Source organism: Choloepus didactylus, chromosome 6 (genome assembly GCF_015220235.1).
Source record: "Choloepus didactylus isolate mChoDid1 chromosome 6, mChoDid1.pri, whole genome shotgun sequence".
NCBI lineage: Eukaryota > Metazoa > Chordata > Mammalia > Pilosa > Megalonychidae > Choloepus > Choloepus didactylus.
The window spans coordinates 61870211-61887976 of record NC_051312.1 but is presented as its reverse complement, the minus strand read 5'-3'; the positions used below and the strand labels follow the sequence as shown (position 1 = coordinate 61887976).

At 37.5% G+C, this 17766-nt stretch overlaps 1 protein-coding gene across 2 annotated transcripts in view; it reads left to right on the top strand.

Moving 5' to 3' along the window:
* Positions 1-17315, top strand: part of ZDHHC13 (zinc finger DHHC-type palmitoyltransferase 13) — a 58852-nt gene extending 41537 nt beyond the window's left edge. For both annotated transcript variants that reach the window (XM_037840020.1, XM_037840021.1), the window contains exons 15-17: positions 2771-2928; positions 11992-12089; positions 16804-17315. In XM_037840020.1, coding sequence (XP_037695948.1) covers positions 2771-2928; positions 11992-12089; positions 16804-16942 — 395 coding nt within the window. In that variant the 3' untranslated portion in view covers positions 16943-17315. The remainder of the gene's footprint in view (positions 1-2770; positions 2929-11991; positions 12090-16803) is intronic.
* The last annotated feature ends 451 nt before the right edge of the window (positions 17316-17766 follow it).

Sequence of the window (17766 nt, the reverse complement as noted above, 5' to 3'; positions counted from 1 at the left end):
GATCCCTTCCCCAGAAATGTCCCAGTATTACAAGATTGTTTTGTTTGGGGTTTCATTTTTAGAGATTGTTAATTAACATCTACTTGAAATGGGTAATTTTTTGCCCTTCCATAAGCATGAAGAGGGTTTCAGTGACCTTGTCAGCGCCTTCCAACCTTAGCTTTTCTTGGGTGCCTCTTTTGTAGCTGAACTTAACTGTCATCATCTCAAATGGATCTAGTAGTCAGAAGGTTGTGAACCCAGAGCTCAGTGTAGGCAAAGGCCACCAATAGTCCTGAGCATTGGAATTTAAAAACCTCTTAGATTATGTCCTGTGGTATTAGAAAGAAAAGATTTTTTGACAGTGCTTCTTTGGGTTGAGAGAGCTGCCCTTTTAAGGCCTGACAGTAAAGCATATTCCTAGAAAACCCTTTTAAGTTAGTCCATGGACCAACTTGTGTCTTCTGTTTGTTCCAAGAGGAGAGCCAGATTTTACACCATGCTTGGCTCTCCCCTCTTCTTTTTCTTCCCTAAAAATAGTCACCTTTGTTTGGTGTCCATGTCATGCATGAGACTGTATTGATAAGGACAGAAGCAAGTTTCCGTGACATTCAGTCTTTCCAAGTTGCTTTTTTATTTTGTGCGTTGGTTCTTCCTCCTCTTTTTTTTTTTCCTCTGGCCCTGAACCAATTTTTCTGTTATGTTTTGTTTTTCAGGAACAGTTCTACCTTATGGTCATTTACAACTGTGTAGACAAGCTGAGCGTATTTTGTTACTTTTATTCATTTATATTCTAACAATATTTCTTTACACTGACTAAGTGTTATCTCTGTTTCACAGACTTGAAAATGAACTTGTGCTCCATTCCTCTAGTGATTCCTCATTGTCATCTCACCCTTGTTTACCATTAACACTCCTGTTAATAGAGCCCTGCCATACGCTCTCCTCTTGATGTGATCCAATAGCAACTAGTTTTGGCTTTGTACAACCTTTATCCATTTAATCTTCTGTGAGGTCTGTTTTCAGGGTGGATAGTAACGAACTCAGAAAGGGTCACATCCTACAAGTTACAGAGAGAATAATCTTAGCTCGTATTAGGAAGAACTTTTTAATTGCCATAGCTATCTAAACACAAAAAAGGTTAACTACACAAAAAAGGTTAACTTCATTAGCCAGGGGCCACCTGATAGGAATGTATTAGAACAAATTAAAATGTTATATTGCATAAATAATGTTCATGGCTACTTGCAGCATATCTTTGGTATTAAGTCGGTAAGCAGTCCTATGAAAACTTGTTTGAGGTCATACTGTGTTGTCAGAAAAATTCTCAGAAGGGAGCAGTAGAAATCCATAAGCTAAAAGACAGTATATATAGTTTCCTACTCAGCAGCTATTTTTTCCACCTACTGTTGGCAATTATATTCTTTTTTGTGATATCAGCTGCATGGGATGCATCTTTCTTTGCTTCCCTAATGAAAGCTCTGAGAGTGTATGTAATTTGCTTTAACTTGTTACCTTGATTGTTACTCTATGATGATTGCTCTTATATTGCTTTTGATGTCTGTTCATGAAAGATGACAAATAAGACTCAAGACTTCAAGTAAGACTCAAAAAATAACAATAAAAAAGAGAAAACTAGATTTTTAGGATTAAAATGGAGGACAGACAGATGATAGTAAAGTCATGGATTCATTTTCTTCCTGTCCCAGGAGCTCTTAAATGATGCTTTAGGAAATTGTCTAAAACTGTTTATCAAATTGTAAAAGGCATTTGTGAAACCTCAAGATGCAAATCTACAGAATTTTCATTTAAAAAGTAATTCACCTTTCATGCACAGTCATGGTACCTGTTAAAAAAAAAAAGAAGTCTTTTGAGTTCCATAACCTGGAAGCTCTGTTCCCTTGTATCTGGTGCTTCTTAACCTGTATTTCTCTTTACCACTGCTCTTAGCTACATGGTTTAGGGATGCGATATCAAGAAGGCCCTAAGTGAAGCCCTCTCTTTTAACTGGCATATAGATATTCAGCGACACTGAGCTGGGAACATATGAACCACGCTCTGTATTCTTTTCCCAGAGGCATCTGTCTGCCCTAGCCTGGCCTTTTTCCTTGTGCAAGACTAGTTATGATGCCAGTGCAGAAGTACACCCATGTTGGCCTCCCTGCATGCTATTGAGTGTACTGAGGAGTTGTAATACCAGCATTACCCAGGTGCTTAAAGGATTTCTTGTGCTCACAGCAGTGGCCTGTTCACCTGAATCCATAATGGAGTTTTTTATACTTAGTCCTGTAATAGACCCATAACTTGCAGCAACATGGATAAGGTGGAGAATCTTCTAGGAAAGAAATTGTATTTCATATTGTTTCAACTGATCTGATAGTTCATATTTGTTGAATAGTTAAGACAAATTTAAAAAGACAGGACAAATATTTTGTTAAATATAATCATTCTCAGTTTTCAAGTCCTTGAGCTATTAATTCCTTGTTGGTGTATTTTATTGTGAATCTACTGATCTTAGTGAAGATTTTATTGGACCATGGACCTTATTTCATTTTTATTCCTTCACTGTAAACTGTGTTATCATGGTCTTAACATTGAGACACCATTTTCTTGTCGTTGGTAGTTGAGCTGGCATTTGGAAGGTAAAATCATAAAGTTGAGTTCTGATCTGTGTCATCAGGTCTTGCTTTCTGTTCTCCCTGGATGGAACTGCAATGATTTTCTCTTCTTGGAGAGTAATCACTAGTTTCTTACCTTTTTTATAATGGGTTCCTTTTTTGTGAATTCACAGATTGGTCAAATCATTGCACCACAACGTTCAAAGAAGATGGACTATGGACCTACCTCAATCAGATTGTGGCCTGTTCCCCTTGGGTTTTATATATCTTCATGCTGGCAGTTTTCCATTTCTCATGGTCAACTTTTTTGTTATTAAATCAACTCTTTCAGGTATTTATTTTTCTTATTATGGCTTTGAATAAAATTTCCAATAACCTGTAGTGAGGTAGAAAGACTTGAGGTTTTTTTTTTTTTTTTTTTAATTAAAGAGGTTATGGGTTTACATGGGAAAAAACATGCATAAAATATGGAGTTCTCCTTGTATTGGTATATAGTACATTTGTTACAAGTGGTGAAAGAACATTTTTATAATTGTACTGTTAACTATAATCCATGGTTTAACTTAGGGTTCACTGTTTATGGTAGTGCAGTTCCATGGAGGTTTTGTTCTAAAATTTTTATTCTGTTACCATACATACAATCTAAAGCTTCCCCTTTTAACCACATACAAATATATAATTCAGTGTTCTTAATTTCATTCACAATGTTATGCTACCATCACCACCATTCATTACCAAAACTTTTCCAGCATCCCAAGTAGAAACCCTGTACATTTAAGCCATAACGCCCTATTCCCTATCCCTACCCTGTTCCCTGATAACCTATATTCTGGATTCTGACTCTGTGATTTGCTTATTCTAATCATTTCATATCGGCGAGATCATACAATATTTGTTCTTTTGTGCCTGGCTTATTTCACTCAACGTGATGTCCTCAGGGTTCATCCATGTTGTTCTGTGTATTAGAACTTCATTCCTTTTTAGGGCTGAATAATATTCCATTGTATGTGTATGCCACATTTTGTTCATGCATTCTTTGGTTGATGGACACTTGGGTTGCAATTGTGAGTAATGATGCTATGAACATCGGTGTGCAAATATCTGTTCGAGTCCTTAGCTTTATTTTTTTGGATATATAGCTAGAAGTGGGAATGCTGGGTCATACGGCGATTCTATACTTAACTTTCTGAGGAACTACCAAAACTCACCATGGCTGCATCATTTTATGTTCTCATTAGCAATGAGTGAGTGTTCCTGTATCTCCACATCCTCTCCAACACTTGTAATTTTCTTTTTTTTTCCTCAATAGTTTCCATTCTAGTGGGTGTGAAATGGTATCTCATTGTGGTTTTGATTTGTATTTCCCTGGCAGCTAATGGTGTTGAACATCTTTTTGTGTCAAGTCTTCTGCTCATTTTTTAATCATGATATTTGTCTTTTTGTTGTTGAGTTGAAGGATTTCTTTATATAGTCTATATATATTCTGGATATTAAATCCTTGTCAGATAAGTGTTTTCCAAATATTTTTTCCCATTCTGTAGGTTGTTGTTTTACTTTCATCATAAAGTCCTTTCAGGCACAAAGGTTTTTAATTTTGATGAGGTCTCATTTATCTATTTTTTGTTGTTGTTGTTATTGCTTGTGTATTGGGTGCAAAGCCAAAAAGGTCCTTTTGCCTAAAAGGTCCTGAAGATGGTTCCCTACATTTTCTCCTAGGAGTTTTATAGTTCTGGCTCTTATATTTAGGTCTTTGATCCATTTTGAGTTGATTTTTGTATATGTTGTGAGGTAAGGGTCCTCCTGTTTTTTGCAAATGGAGATCCAGTTTTCCCAGCACCTTTTGTTGAAGAGACCGTTCTATCCCAATTGAGTGGTCTTTGCCACCTTGTAAAAAATCAGCTGGTCATAAATGTGAGGGTTGATTTCTGAGCACTCAATTCTATTCCATTGGTCTATATGTACGTCCTTGTGCCAGTACAATGCTGTTTGATTACTGTGGCTTTTGTAATAAGTTCTAAGATTGGGAAATATTAATCCTCCAACTTCATTCTTCTTTTTCAAGGTGGTATTGGCTGTTTGGGTCCCCTTACCCTTCCATATAAATTTGATGATTCATTTTTCCATTACTGCAGAGAAGGTTGTTGGAAATGTGATTGGGATTGCATTCAGTCTGTAAATCGCTTAGGGTAGAATTGACCTCTTAGTATTTAGTCTTCCAATCCATGAACACAGAATGTCCTTCCATCTATTTAGGTCTTCTTTGATTTCTTTTAGCAATGTTTTATAATTTTCTATGTACAAGTCCTTTACATCCTTAGTTAGATTTATTCCTAGATATTTGATTCTTTTAGTCGCTATTGTAAATGGACTTTTTGTCTTGATTTCTTCTTCCAGTTTTTCATTACTAGTTTATAGAAACAGTACTGATTTTGGGGTGTTGATCCTGTACCTTGTCACTTTGCTGAATTTCATATATTAGCTCTAGAAGCTTGGTTGTGTATTTTTTCAGGATATTCTGTATATAGGATCATGTCATTTGCAAATAGATAAAGTTTTATTTCTTCCTTTCCCAATTTTGCATGCCTTCTATTTCTTTTTCTTGCCTTATTACTCTGGCTAGAACTTATAGTATAATGTTGAATACAGTGGTGACAGTGGGCATCCTTGTCTTGTTCCTTCCTGATCTTTATAGGGAAAGCTTTCACTCTTTCACATAAACTAAGATATTAGCTGTGGGCTTTTCATAGATGCCCTTTATCATGTTGAGGAAGTTTCCTTGCATTCTTAGTGTTGTTACTGTTTTTTTATCAAGAAGGGGTGCTGGATTTTGCCAAATGCCTTTTCTGTGTCAACTGAGATGATCATGTGGGTTTTTTTCTTGTTAATGCAGCGTATTACGTTAATGATTTTCTTGCATACCTGGGATAAAGTCCGTTTGATCATGGTGTGTAATCCGTTTAATGTGCTGTTGAATTCAGTTTGCTAGTATTTTTTTTTGAGGATTTTCGCATCTCCATTCATAAGAAGTAGGGGTCTGTAATTTTCTTTTCCCGTTATAACTTTATCCGGCTTTGCTATGTGGGAGATGTTGGCCTCATAGAATGAATTAGGGAGTGTTCCTCCTTCTTCAATTTTTGGAAGAGTTTGAGTGGGATTGGTGTTAATTCTTCCTGGAGTGTTTGGTAAAATTCCCCTGTGAAGCCATCTTGTCCTGGGCTTTTCTTTGTTGGGATATTTTAGATTACTGATTCAGTCTCTTTTCTAGTTTTTGGTTTGTTGAGGTTTTCTATTTCTTTTTGAGTCAGTGAAGGTAATTTCTGTGTTTCTAGGAATTTGTCCATTTCATCTAGGTTATCTAATCTGTTGGCATACATTTGTTCGTAGTATCTTCTTATAGTTTTTTTTATTTCAGTGGGGTCAGTGGTACTCTTCCTGCTTTTCATTTCTGATATTGTTGTTTGTATCCTGTCTTTTTTACATTTTTTTTTGTCTAGCTTAAGTTTGTCAACTTTTGGTTTTGTTGATAATCTCTATTTCATTTATCTCCCCCTCTAATCTTTGTTATATCCTTCTTTCTGCCTTGCTTTGGATTTAGTTTTCTCTCCTTTTTCTGATTCTTCCAGTTTTGGAGTTAGAGCTCTGGTTTGAAATCTTTCTTCTTTTTTAATGTAAGTGTTTAGAGCTATAACTTTTCCTCTTAGCTGTGCTTTTGCTGAAACCTCTAAGTTTTGGTATATTGCATTTTCACTTTCATTTGTGACAAGATATTTCCTAATTTCCCTTGTGATTTCGTCTTTAACCCATTGGTTGTTTAGAAGTACATTTAAAAAAAAAAAAAAAAAAAAAGAGTATGTTGTTTAACTTCCACATATTTGGGAATTTTCCCATTCTCCCTCTGTTATTGACTTATAGCTTCATTTCATTGCGGTCAGAGAAGATGCACTGTATGATTTTAATAGTTTTTAATTTATTGAGACATGTTTTGTGACTTAAGATATGGTCTATCTTGGAGAATGATCCATGTACACTGGAGAAAAATGTGTATTCTGCTGCTGTTGGTTGAAGTATTCTATATATGTATTATATCTAGCTGGTTTAGAGTTGTTCAAGTCTTCTTTTTCCTTATTGGTCTGTCTGGATATTCTATCCGTTATTGAAAGTGGTATATTGAAGTCTCTTACTATCAGTGAAGAGCCATGCATTTCTCCCATCAAATCTGTCAATATTTGCTTCATATGTTTTGGGGCTCTGCCATTAGGTACCTATATATTTATAATTGTTAGGTCTTGTTGAATTGATCCCTTTATCAGTATATAATGACTGTCTTTGTCCCTCCTGTTTTTGGCTTACAGTCTGTTGCATCAGTTATTAGTATAACTACCCCTGTTCTCTTTTGGTTACTACTTGCATGGTATATTTTTTTCCATCCTTTTACTTTAACCTACCTGTTTCTTTGAATTTAAGCTGATTCTCTTGTTGGGCAATGTTTTTTTAATTTATTCTGCCAATCTCTGCTTTTTTTGATCTATTACATATAAAGTCACTACTGATAATGTAGGACTTTCTTGTGCCATTTTGCTATTTAGTCTTTGTAAGTCTTAAACCATTTTTGTCCCTCAGTTCTTCCATTAATAGTTACTTTCATATTTATTTGATTTTTTGTATTATACCATATTGAGTCCCTTCTCATTTCTATCTTAATGTATTTTTCATGGAGGCTACTGTTTGATTAATATTTAACATCCTAAATATATAACAATCTGATTTGATACCAAATTGACTTCAATGGCATACACATATTCTGTTACTGGACCCCTCCATTCCCCATCTTTTTTTTGTACTTGTTACAGTTTGTATCTTTGTACAATGTATGTCTAAAAGCATAGACTTATCAATTACTTTTTATGCATTTACATTTTAGCTCCTGTAGGGACTTAGAAGTGGAGTTACATACCAAAAAGTACAATACAACAATACTGGCATTTGTAATTACTCAAATGGTTACCTTTTCCACAGGTCTTTATTTCTTTATGTGTCTTTGAACCACTATCTAGGTCAGTCTGAAGAATTCCCTTTAGCATTGCTTGTAGGGCAGGTCTCGTGGTGATGAACTCCCTCAACTTTTGTTTATCTGGGAATGTCTTAAATCTCTCCCTCATTTTTGAGAGAAAGTTTTGCCAGATATAAAATTATTGGTTGGCAGTTGTTTTCTTTCAGCACTTTAAGTATTTCAACCACCTGCCCTCTTGTCTCCATGCTTTCTAATCAGAAACTGGAACCTAACCTAATTGGGACTCCCTTGTACATACCATGTTGCTTTTCTCTGGCAGCTTTCAGAACTCTTTCCTTGAACTTTGCATTGGACAGTTTGATCAGTATGTGATGGGGCAGAGTTTTCTTCCACTTTATCCTGTTTGCTGTCCTCTGGGTTTCTTGGATGTACATATTTACATCTTTTGCAAAATTTAGGAAATTTTCTGTTATTATTCTTTGAATATTCCTTCTACCCCTTTCTACCTTTCTTCTCCTTCTGGGACTCCCATAATGTGTTTATTGGTATGCTTGATGGTGCCCCAGAGGTCTTTTAAGCTATTTTTGCTTTTTATAATTCTTTTTTCTTTCTGCTTCTCAGCCTAATTTCAATATGCCCTATCTTTGAGTTTGCTCATTCTTCTGCCAGCTCCAATCTGCTGTTGAAACCCCCACTGGGCATTTCTCATTTCGTTATTGTGATCTCCAACACCAGCAGTTCTGTTTGGTTCCTTTTTTAAATTCATATCTCTTTATTGAGATTCTTCTATTTCTCATTCATTGTTTTCTTGATATCCTTTAGTTCTTTTTCTGTATTTTCCTTCATCTCCTTGAGCATATTGAAGATCATTTTTTTAAAGTCTTTGGTGTTTCCAGAGTCTAGTCTTTTTTGCTGATGTTTTCTGGATTTTTATCTTCTTCCTTTGGATGGGCCATCATTTCCTGTTTCTTTGTTTATCTTGTAATCTTTTGTTGCACATGGTACATTTTAATATTTTTAAATGTTAAATCTGTGACTTATTTGCTGAAATGTATGTTTCTTGATTTTGTAACCAGCTAGTGACATGACAGAGATTTCTTGAATATCACGAGCTAATAAAATCAAGCAAATCTAAGCAAAAAAAGCCCCTTTCACCATGTTGCAAATTAGGATTCACTTTGGCTGGTACTCTCGGTCAGTATTCAACACTCCTATCAGGCAGGTCAGCCCAAGGTGAATGTAGTGTGCAGGGTCCTCCCATAGTGTGCAGGGTCTTTTCTGGGCCCGTGTCTTATCTTGGGCTTAAAATTGCTAGTGACCTTGGAGTTCCCCTGTTCAGGGAGTTTGAATACCCCCTCTACTTTCTAGGAAACAGATTCTCCCCCTCTCCAGGGGCTTCTATTGCAGGACTTAAAGCAGGTAAGCCTTTGCCCCTGGCCAAGCTAGCCCTGGTAAGCTGTTTTTTACAACCTTTCCTTGTCTCAAGCTGCTTTTGCCTAGAGGGTAAATTCTGGGAGGGCGCACATTGAAGAGGAGATTTCCCAAGTCAGTCTTTCCCAGCTGGAGTAAGGCCAGGGATGGACAAAGGGAATACAGGCAGGCTCCAAACTGCTCTGGGGAGGGAATGAGGTAGGGGCTAGGAAGGGTGCTAGGAACTTCTTCCACAAGTCCCCAAAGCTGCACTTTCTTGACTTGACCCTTGCCCAGCCAATGCAACCCTTCAGCTGTCCTGCACAGCTCTGAGGAAACATGCTTTCTTTTAGTTTCCTCCATTGCCTTTGTCTGGGATGGGTTGGAACAAGGCTGCCCTCAGAGCCAGGCCCCCAGCTATTCGAAGTAGTGAATCAAAATCAATGATCGGACACCACAGATCCTGGGGAAGTGGATTTTTATTTACTACTCTAGCACCAGCAAGCTATGTCAGAGACCAGACTCCAATGCTGCCTGCCATGAGAGTAGGGGGTAGGATCTGGTAATTGTCATGTGGAGAGAGCACGACATTTACTGTAATTTGCTAGCCTTTTCCTCCTGCTCTTCCCTGAATGCTGTACAGTGTTCTGCTGGACTCCAGAGTTTTGGAATAGTTGATTCAGCAGCTCCCACCTCTATTTAATAGTTGTTCTTGTGGAGGGACCGATTCATGGAGCTTCCTTCTCTGCCATCTTCCCTCTTATCCCCAAAACTTGAATTTAAAATCAGAGATTTAGATTCTGGATCCACTCTGTCACTTTCTGTGGGTCTAAACATGCCTTTCTACCACTCCTGAATTTCAGTTTCCTTGCCTGTTAAATGGGGATAATAATGCCTGTCTCCTCTCACAAGGTAGTTTAAAGGTGAGAATCATACATTGCTAAAGCTGGAAGACACCTCATAGTTCATCTAACCTGACCTCCGTATTTTACAGAAAGAGGTACCCATTGGTGAATTGAGTTGTTGAAGGTCACCCTGTGGGTGGCACAATCAGAACTGGAGTCTTAGGTCTTCTAATAGTCCCATTCAAGTGCTTTTTCCATCACTCAATTAAATTATATGATGTGTAATGGCATGGTAGAAACTGTAAAGCATCGCACAAATGTGAGATGATTATTTTCCTTCAGTTTTTTCAACCCTGTTTGTTATGCCTATTACTATGCAGTGCTTAAATGAATGGGAGTGGGGAAGAAATGAAAAGTAATAACACTAACCAATGGACATGGTAATTACAATTCCAGAGAAGGTCATGGCAATGAAAAAGTTCAAGTGCCAGACAGTAAGCCATCTTCAGCTTTCTACCAAGTTTTGTCCCCCTCCTGCTGCCTGTTTTCCCCTATGAGCCTAACCTAATTCTCATTGTTGCTATGGCCTGCCCATGGAATGGGTATCAGTGATCAGTCTGAGCTAATTGCTACAAGATCTCAAGTAATTAGTGCTTTACTCAATAAAAGCAAGATGTATTCTACTTTTACTGGGGGAAGTAACCAATTCAAAAAAAAAGAAAGAAGGAAAGAAAAAAATGCTAAAGAAAAGAGTTAACACTGATTGAACTGAGGCTCCTAAACATTCATCCTAATCTCTTATGCCTCTAACATCAACACACAGGCAGTAAGAATGGATATTAGCATTGGTGATTATTAATATTAATTGCTATCATTGATAATACTTAATATTTACATAGGCTTTACATTTTCCAAAATACTTTCCCATGTATTTCCTCACATGCATTTGAGGTGTTAACAGTGGGTGATAAAACTAAACCTAAGAGATGCTGAGTGCCTTGCTTTATGGTAATAGGGCTAGTAAGAGGTGGAATTAGAAGTAGAACCTAAGACTTAAGACATCAATTCTAGTTTTCTTTCTTCTATTTCGACTCTTCTGAATACAAGTATATGAGACTATAAAATCCTTATTTTTTTAAAAAAGGTTAGCATGTTTGTCTATATTTTCTAAGGTAGAAAAATGGACTCAAAGTTTTTGATAATTTTCAAAAATAAAAATTCAGAACAAAACTGCTTTCTGATTTACCTTTAATTAACACAAAACCCCAGTTATTTGAAACCTTTCATTTCCTGCATGCTCCAGTTAGTCATGGCTTTGACTGTAGCAAGTCAAACTGAGAGTATAGACTACTGTTAGGAGCATGGGCTTTTACTCTCACGCTGACCAAGGTTTCGGTCCTTGCTCTGTTGCCTTCTGGCTGTGTGGCCTTGAACCAGTTACTTACCTCTCTAAGCTGCTTCATAAGGTATTTTAAATATATTATCTCAAATCCTTAAAACTGGCTGATGAGGATGGTGTGATCTCCATTTTACAAATAAGGAATTTAATATTTGAGGTATTTTGAGGATTAAGTAAGGAAACAGTGAAAGGTAGTAGTTTTAAATGACTTGAGAGTTTTTAAGTTAATCTTAGATCTTATCCTTCCCCAAATGTACGGATTTAGATGTTCTTCACTTTAGATTATTAGACTTTTAAATTTGGCCACTTTCAAAGGGATACTAAGAAGAACAAACAAATTGAGGTAATTGTACTTATAATGACTTTATATTGTTTTATTAATCTTAAAATTGCATGCTGAATATATTGAGACTCCAACCATGGCCATAAGCCATGGCTTGCATTAATAAAGTAATTTTTTTCACAACTCTTAAGTCAATGCACAGTGCTTTCTTGAAGGTTAATAAAAATCAGGCAACAACAAAAAATTGTCCAAGTAGCTAGATTTACATAGTCGAGTACAGTTTCTAGCTGCTGAATCTTTGTCTTAGCCATGATCTGGGTAGAAGGGTGGGTGGTATTGTCTTTGGGAAGTACTGAATGTGTGCTAGTGTCCTGAGATGCACATCTAGGGGTGATAAGCCACAATGTAGTGGTCTTTTTAATGTGCCTTCTGACCTTGTTTCTTAGATTGCTTTTCTGGGCCTGACCTCTCATGAGAGAATCAGTCTGCTGAAGCAGAGCAGACATATGAAACAGACTTTGTCCCTCAGGAAGACACCATACAAGTAAGTGAGATCTGCTCTGGCCACTAGAGCCACTGCCCGTTGGCCATGCTGCTGTTCTCTAAATTGCTATCTGACAGGGTTGAAGCAACCCTTCTTTCTTGGAATCCTCAGTAACAGGGGGTCAGTTCTTATGATTATTACCAGGTGATATCCCATGGTCATTAGCTCCAGGGTGGTAAGCATTTGCAGTTTAGTCTATTGGACCCAGCACAAATAGTGAGTGACTTTGAAGTTTTGCCAAAATAGGGAATCTCTCCAGTCAAGCCACACGGTCCCAAGGTGTTGTATATTGCTGGCATGAAGTCAGTGTGAGATAATTAAGCATGTGGCTGAGAAAGCCACTGAAGGAAGCATTAAGTTGTGAGCCCTGCCAAGATTACAGCCTGGCTTTCTATCACCAGTAATTCTTTTAGCCCTGTGTTTAATGAGTCTACCTGTGTCAGGGAGAAGCTAGTTTTTCAGATTTGGGCTGTTTTCCCTCCAAGGCATTGTTTGTATAAAACCTGTCCTCAGTTGAAACTGAGAGCATTTGTAGGAAGGCTGTCATCTTATGATATGAAATATCAGGCTTTGAAGCTTATCTCCCTACCACATTTATCAGGGTCTTGGTGGCTGCTTGTGCTGCAGAGGTGACCCAGAGCCCTCTAGGGATTTTGAACACTCACCGCATATCTTATGAGCAGTCTGTTTTAAAGCATACTCATGGTACAAGATGAAACTGTTACACTGTTAGACAGTAAAATCAGAGATTCGGATATGACTACCCTGTGTATTTAGAGAGGAGAGAACCTGACGTAATTGGGAAGAAAGATGGCTAAAGCCGTGGGGAGTTGGGAGAGGTGTAAAGCTTGTGATGATTGTTTCAGACTGGCATTGATATTAAAGTCCCTTTCTCAGTGGTTTGACCAGAGGAATAAATATTTACTCCACTACAGTAGGGAAGCCTGTGAGATAGAGGTGGAATTTTAAGCTGGGCCTTGAAAGATGTGTGGTGGGTCATGGTGGAGATGGGAGGAAGGGCATTCTGAGCCCTGGAGAAGAGTAGGAATAAAGGGATAGAGGTGACAGATATGGGAGAAGTTTGGGATTTGGTGAGTAAAGGCAACAGGAGCCAGAGGAACTCATGGTAAAGCCTTAGGGCTTCCAAAATCCTGCAGAAACCGGAGATTTTCCTTGTTTGTCCTCTCCTAAGCTACTTTTTACTTACAGACTAGCTCTTGAGCCAGGCCATGTAAATATCCACCGTGCCTCCCCACTGTTGCCTCATCAATTCCATATAGTCAGCCTTCTTCCTTGGAAGCTCCTTTCTAATTGGCTTTGGTACTTTTCTGAATGCTCTCACTAATCAACAGTGGTGGCATTATAGTCATCTTCATATGGACATGTGTTTTGATGTGTGTAGGGGATTGGATTAGGTACTTTAAAGATAGAGTATATGCATAAAAATAAACATTCTTCGTGACTGGAATAGATAGTAGTACTTTAGGAATTTAACGGAGAAAAAAATGCTGCTGAAGAGTGTTGTAAATCAGGAAGGCTCCAAAGAGGAAATAGATCTTGACCTGGACCTTGAGAACTGGTAGGACTTAAAAGGATAAGGGGCTTATCTTGAGGTGAGGATGGGGGAGGGTGGGTTCTAGGATAGGTTAATGACACATGTAGTTATGAGCATGGGAAAAATAGAGTAGCTGGAGCAGCAGGTTATAAAGATGAGTTTAGGGAACTAAAACCTGTTGGGGCTTTATTGTCTAGGGTCTTGAACGCAAAGCTAAGGAATTTGGATTTGAACCTGCGGGCAGAGGAGTATCTTTAAAGAGTTTTAATTGGGAGGTGAGGGTCTATATATAGGCATACCTCATTTTGTCGTACTTTATTGACCTAACAGATATTGCACGTGTTTTTTTGTTTTGTTTTGTTTTGTTTTGTTTTTACAAATTGAAGGTTTGTGGCAGCCCTGCTTTGAGCAAGTCTGTCGACACCATTTTTCAAACCGTGTGTGCTCGCTTCATGTCTCTGTCTCACATTTTGGTAATCTTCACAATATTTCATACGTTTTCATATTGTTATATCTGTTATGGTGATCTGTGATCTTCGATGTTACTATTGTAATTGTTTTTGGGTGTCACGAACCACAACCATGTAAGATGGCAAACTTAACTGATAAATGTGTGTGTTCTGACTGCTCCACCGACTGGCTGTTGTTCTCCTGGGGCCTCCCTATTCCCAGAGACACAACAATATTGAAATTAGGCCAATTCATAATCCTACAGTGGCCTTTAAGTGATCTAGTGATAGGAAGAGTCTCTTGTCTCTCACTTTAAATCAAAAGCTAGAAATTATTAAGTTTAGTGAGGAAGACACATCAAAAGCTGAGATAGGCCAAAGGGTAGGCCTCTTGTGCCAGTTAGCCAAGTTGTAAATGCAAAGGAAAAGTTCTTGAAGGAAATTGAAAGTACTTCTCCAGTGAACACATGAATGATAAGAAAGCGCAACGGCCTTATTGCTGATATGGAGAAAGGTTTCGTGGTCTGGGTAGAAGATCAGCCAGCCACAGCATTCCCTTAAGTCAAAGCCTAATCCAGAGAAAGGCCCTAACTCTCTTCAATTCTATGAAGGCTGGGAGAGATGAGGAAGCTACAGAAGAAAAAGTTTGAAGCTAGCAGAGCTTGTTTCTTGAGGTTTAAGGAAGTAAGCCATTTCTGTAACATCAAAGTGCAAGGTGAAGCAGCAAGTGCTGATATAGAAGCTGCAGCAAGTTATCCAGAAGATCTGGCTGAGATAATTGATGAAGGTAGCTACACTAAACAGATTTTCAGTGTAGACAAACAGCCTTATATTGGAAAAAGAGGCCACCCAGGACTTTCCTAGCTAGAGAAGGGAAGTCAGTGCCTAGCTTCAAGGCTTCGAATGATAGGCTGACTCTTGTTAGGGACTAATGCAGCTGGTGACTTTAAGCTGAAGCCATGCTCATTTACCATTCCAAAAATCCTGGGGTCCTTAAGAATTATGCTAAATCTACTCTGCCTGTGCTTTATAAATGAAACAAAAAAGCCCAGATGACAGCACATCTGTTTACAACATGATTTCCTGAAAATTTTAAGCCCACTGCTGAGCCCTACTGCTGAGGTAAAAAGATTCCTTTCAGAATGTTACTGATCATTCACAATGCACCTGGTCACCCAAGAGCTCTGATGGAGATATTTGAGATGAATGTTGTTTTCATGCCTGCTAACATAAATCCATTCTGCAGCCCATGGATCAAGGAGTAATTTCCACTTTCAAATCTTATTATTTAAGCCATTTTGTAAGGCTGTGGTTGCCATAGATAGTGATTCCTCTGATGAATTTGGGCAAAGTAAATTGAAAACCTCTGGAAAGGATTCACCATTCTAGATGCCATCAAGAACATTTGTGATTCATGGGAGGAGGTCAAAATATCAACATTAACGGGTTTGGAAGAAGTTGATTCCAACCCTTATGGGTGACTTTGAGGGGTTCAAAACTTCAGTGGAGGAGGTAACTGCAGATGGGGTAGAATGAACAAGAGAACTAGAATTAGAAGTGGAGTCTGAAGATGTGACTGAATTGCTGCAATCTCATGATAAAACTTGAGCAGATGAGGAGTTGCTTCTTATGGATGATCAAAGAAAGTGTATCTTGAGATGGAATCTATTGGTGAAGATGCAGTGAACATTTTTGAAATGGCAACAAAGGATTTAGATTACATAAACTTAGTTGATAAAGCAGTATCAGCGTTTGAGAGGATTGACTCCAATTTTGAAAGAAGTTCTACTGTAGAGAACAGCACTGCATGCTACAGAGAAATCATTTGTGAGAGGAAGAGTCAGTCAATTCGGCAACTTCATTGCCATCTTGTTTTAAGAAATTGCCATAGCCACACCAATCTTCATCAGTCACCAACCCTGATCAGTCAGCAGTCATCAACATCGAGGCAGGACCTCCACCAGCAAAAAGATTATGACTTTCTGAAGGCTCGGATGATGCTTAGCATTTTTTAGCAATAAAGTATTTTTTAATTAAGGTATGTACTTTTTTTAGACATAATGCTGTTGCACACTTAATAGACTGCAGTATAGTATAAACAGCTTTTAAATGCACTGGGAAACCAAAGAATTTATGTGACACGTTTTGTAGTGATACTAGCTTTATTATGGTGGTCTAGAACTGAACCTGTAATATCTCTGAGGTGTGACTGTATAGCAGGGATTTTGGAAGACTAAACAGTCTCCAATATCTAAGATGATTTGGAAGGAATTAAGACAGGGACATCATTTAGAGAACTACTTAGAAGGTTTAGGAAAAAAATCCTTCTTGTTGTTTGCAATTGTCCAAGCCTGAGATAGTCAAAGTTTAAATTAGGGCAATGAGAATGGAAAGAAAGAAATGTATTGATGGCAGTGACCATTCCAGTCAGTGGGGGACCCAAAATGAAGAGATGAAGAAAAGTGTAATTAAGTGGCTGGACAGAAACCCAAGGAATCTCAAAATAAGGATTCAGGTCCAGAAATGGAGCTAGACTTTGCTTTTCAGATCCCATAAGCCCTGGAACTATGTCTGATTCACCTCTCATTTCTGGCAGGGTCTTCAGTGGATGCTGTATGTTATAGGTTTACAGTGTTTGTTTATGGTTTGAATGAATGTCATAAACTAAACAGGAAATGTAGTAAAACATGTTCTCTTCTTTTCTTGGCAGCCTTGGATTCACACAGAACCTTGCAGATTTCTTCCAGTGTGGCTGCTTTGGCTTGGTGAAGCCCTGTGTAGTAGATTGGACGTCACAGTACACCATGGTTTTTCACCCAGCTAAAGAGAAAGTTCTTCGCTCAGTATAAAGAAAAGCAGCCCTAAACTCTCACTCTCATTTGTTTTTGTTTATATTGATGCCTTGTGGTTCAAAAGTGAAGATCTAGAGTTCACATAAGCCCAAAGGAAAACACAGGTGGTTTTTTTTTTTTAAACCATTTGGTAAAAACAGAAGTTCTCGATAAAGGTATTGCACTTTTTTTTTTTTTTTAGATTTGACAAGATGGACTGTTCCTATAAAATCTTGGCAGATCTCTAAAAATCTTTTACATTTTTTACCAGAAAATGCAAGTTACTTTTAAAAAAATAGATATTAATTATGAATAAAATGGAGTATTTTCAGATATTGTATTGGCTATTTCAAAATAGTACTTATTCTTTAAACTTGTAATTTTTGATAAATTGTCTGTTATATCTATAAATATGTAAAAAATATTTAAATAGATTTATCTGTTTTGCTTTCACACTTAATAAACTTTTTTTGTAGGTGAGATTTTGTTCGTGACACTTAACACTTCTAAAATCTTAAATTGTGACAAGAAACAACATAAGGAAACCAAATCACAATTCCAAAAATGAGTTGAGATCACTGTTAACATTGATAAGAAAGGTTTGGTTTAGTTTTCCATCTTATTAGAAAACTGAACTTAGGAAGTCTTAAAGATTAATTACTGTTTTTACTTAGTAACTGCAAAAATATTAGACTGGTGTGATTGTAATTGCTGTTCTGGAGGAAATGCTAACTCAACTTTAACTGTTGGTTTAATATATATACACCCCAGACATGCCACCCTCCTGTTGAATACTTTCAGTGGATTCCCATTGTTCTTAGGGTAAAATTTAAAATTCTCAT